General features: G+C 61.2%; 1 protein-coding gene across 1 annotated transcript; it reads right to left on the bottom strand.

Moving 5' to 3' along the window:
• Positions 1-241: 241 nt before the first annotated feature.
• Gpr25 (G protein-coupled receptor 25) lies at positions 242-2,118 on the bottom strand. The gene has a single exon (XM_013115850.3). It carries the CDS (start codon positions 2,027-2,029, stop codon positions 950-952), a length of 1,080 nt encoding a protein of 359 aa, XP_012971304.1. The 5' UTR covers positions 2,030-2,118; the 3' UTR covers positions 242-949.

Genomic DNA, 2,118 nt, shown 5'->3' with positions numbered 1-2,118 from the left:
TCCTCAGTTTTTTTCCCTTTCATCTCGCAACCTTCAAGATGTGAGATGCCTGTAAAAGCATAAGCAGTTCTCTGCCCTCCTGAGAGTACCCTGACTCAGGTGCAGCTGGTCCTCCCCCCCCATCACACAAACCATCGCCCTGAGGTACCTCAGCTTCTGAGCTGAGCTTTGTCTGACTGTGTGACACACTTTCTGACACCCATTTCACTCTTGCTGCTCAAGTCAAGACACAGTTGCCAACTGTGGCTAACAAATGGTTTATTGTTATTATTATTATTATTGAGATGAGAACTCACAGAAGAACCTGGGGTCCCTGGCTCAGCGATCGGGGAATCTGAACACCCGCTGAGAATTTCAGATTCCAGCAATCAGAAGGAGGGCCCGAACAGCCTCTCCAGAGGGGAAAAGGATTACCACAGAAGGGTAGGCACTCTGAGGGAACAGGCGGGAAGGACAAAATTGGGTAGCTCACACTGGAATTGGTACCCATGTCTTTGGTGAGCTTTTGAAAATGAAAATCCAACTTGGGGATGAGAAAGGATTCAGGCAATACAGCTATGGAGATGACCAGAGCGAAGGGAGCAGTCCCTCCTCTCGTTCTACCGAACGTTTTTGAGGCGGCAGTGCTAGAGAAGAAATTTCTCAGAGGGCTAAGGCTTTTGCAGGGGCAAGAATAGTCAGGGACAAGAAGGGTCCTTGAGAGTCTGGGTTGGATGTTTGGGTTGAGCTACACCAAATGAAGCAGAGAGGAAAACCCACTTCCCTCACATCTACGGAGGAACCCGCACTTCTCCAGGTGGGTGTCTACAGCCTTTCTCGCCCTGGGGAAAATTAAGGGAACACCCCCACCCTTCCCACGCCAATCGGCCTGCTCAAACAGCAGACAGCTCTGAGAAAGCTGATGGACAGTCCGCGGCCCGGCCGCTCCATCTGCACCGCCCCGGGAAAGCTACCAGGCGGAGGCAGAGTTCATCTTTGGGGACCGGCCCCAGAACACCGAGCTGCCATCTCTGGAGAGCGAGGATGCTGAGCTGATCCTGCGTACCTGGCGCCCGGCGCGCGTGCACACCCCGAACCGGGCCCGGGTACGGAACGAACGGTCCAGCAGGAGGTAGATGACCGGGTTCGCGCAGCTGTTGACAAAAGCCAGGCAGGTGGCGATAGCCAGACCCCAGCGCAGCGCCAGCAGCAGCGCGCAGGGCAGCGGCAGCGCCCGCAGGCGCGCCAGGTGGAAGACTGCGCGCAGGACGCCGAAGGGCAGCCAGGAGCCAACGAAGACGCTTTCCACGGCGAAGATGATGCGCAGCGAATTGCTCCGGGCTCTCCCCACGCGCGGCAGGCGGCGTGACACGCGGCAGTAGCAGACCAGGGTGACAGCCAGAGGCAGCGCGAAGGTCAGCAGCAGCAGCATCAGGCCGAGGCCCTGGAGCGCGTCGGAAGACTCTTCGGCGCACTGGCTGCCCACGCCATCGGGGCTCGGCTGCAGCCCGCGGTAGAGCAAGGCGGGCAGAGCGGCCAGGAACGCCGCAGCCCAGGCGCCGCAGCACGCGGCTCGCACACAGCGCGGGCTCCGCAGTGGCCGCGCGCTCAGCGGCCGGCCCACCGCCAGGTAGCGATCCACACTCAGGCCGGCCAGCAGCAGCGCACCCGCGCAGCGTGTGGCCGCCAGCGCGAAGCTGCTGAGTTTGCACAGGCTGTCGCCGAAGGGCCAGAGGCCGCCCCGGGCCTCCGCCGCGGCCCACAGTGGCAGTGTGAGCACGAAGCCCAGGTCGGCGGTCGCAAGGTGCAGCACGAAGGTGTCCACCAGTCGCCGGGGCCCGCGCTGCCCGCTCAGCAGCCACACCACGAAGGCGTTGCCTGGCAGACCCACGGTGAAAGCCGCCAGGTAGAGCGCAGGGATGATGGCGTGGCCATAGGGCAGGTCCCAAGCCGGGCAAAGCTCCATTTGATCCAGGGAGCCAGAGCCCGAATAGTAATAGTCCCAGGACGTGGTGCCCCAGCTGTGGCTCCAGGCCTCGGTGAACTGCATGGCCAGGGTCACTGGACCAGCGTGCACCCTGGAGCAGTGCAGTTCTCTCTGAGCAGAAGGGGGTTTGCTTTTCAAGGCCGGTGCCCAGC

The sequence above is a fragment of the Mesocricetus auratus genome, unplaced genomic scaffold, assembly GCF_017639785.1.
Source record: "Mesocricetus auratus isolate SY011 unplaced genomic scaffold, BCM_Maur_2.0 Super-Scaffold_100676, whole genome shotgun sequence".
NCBI classification, from domain to species: domain Eukaryota; kingdom Metazoa; phylum Chordata; class Mammalia; order Rodentia; family Cricetidae; genus Mesocricetus; species Mesocricetus auratus.
The sequence above is the reverse complement of the archived record's forward strand: the minus strand, read 5'-3'. Positions and strand labels throughout refer to the sequence as shown.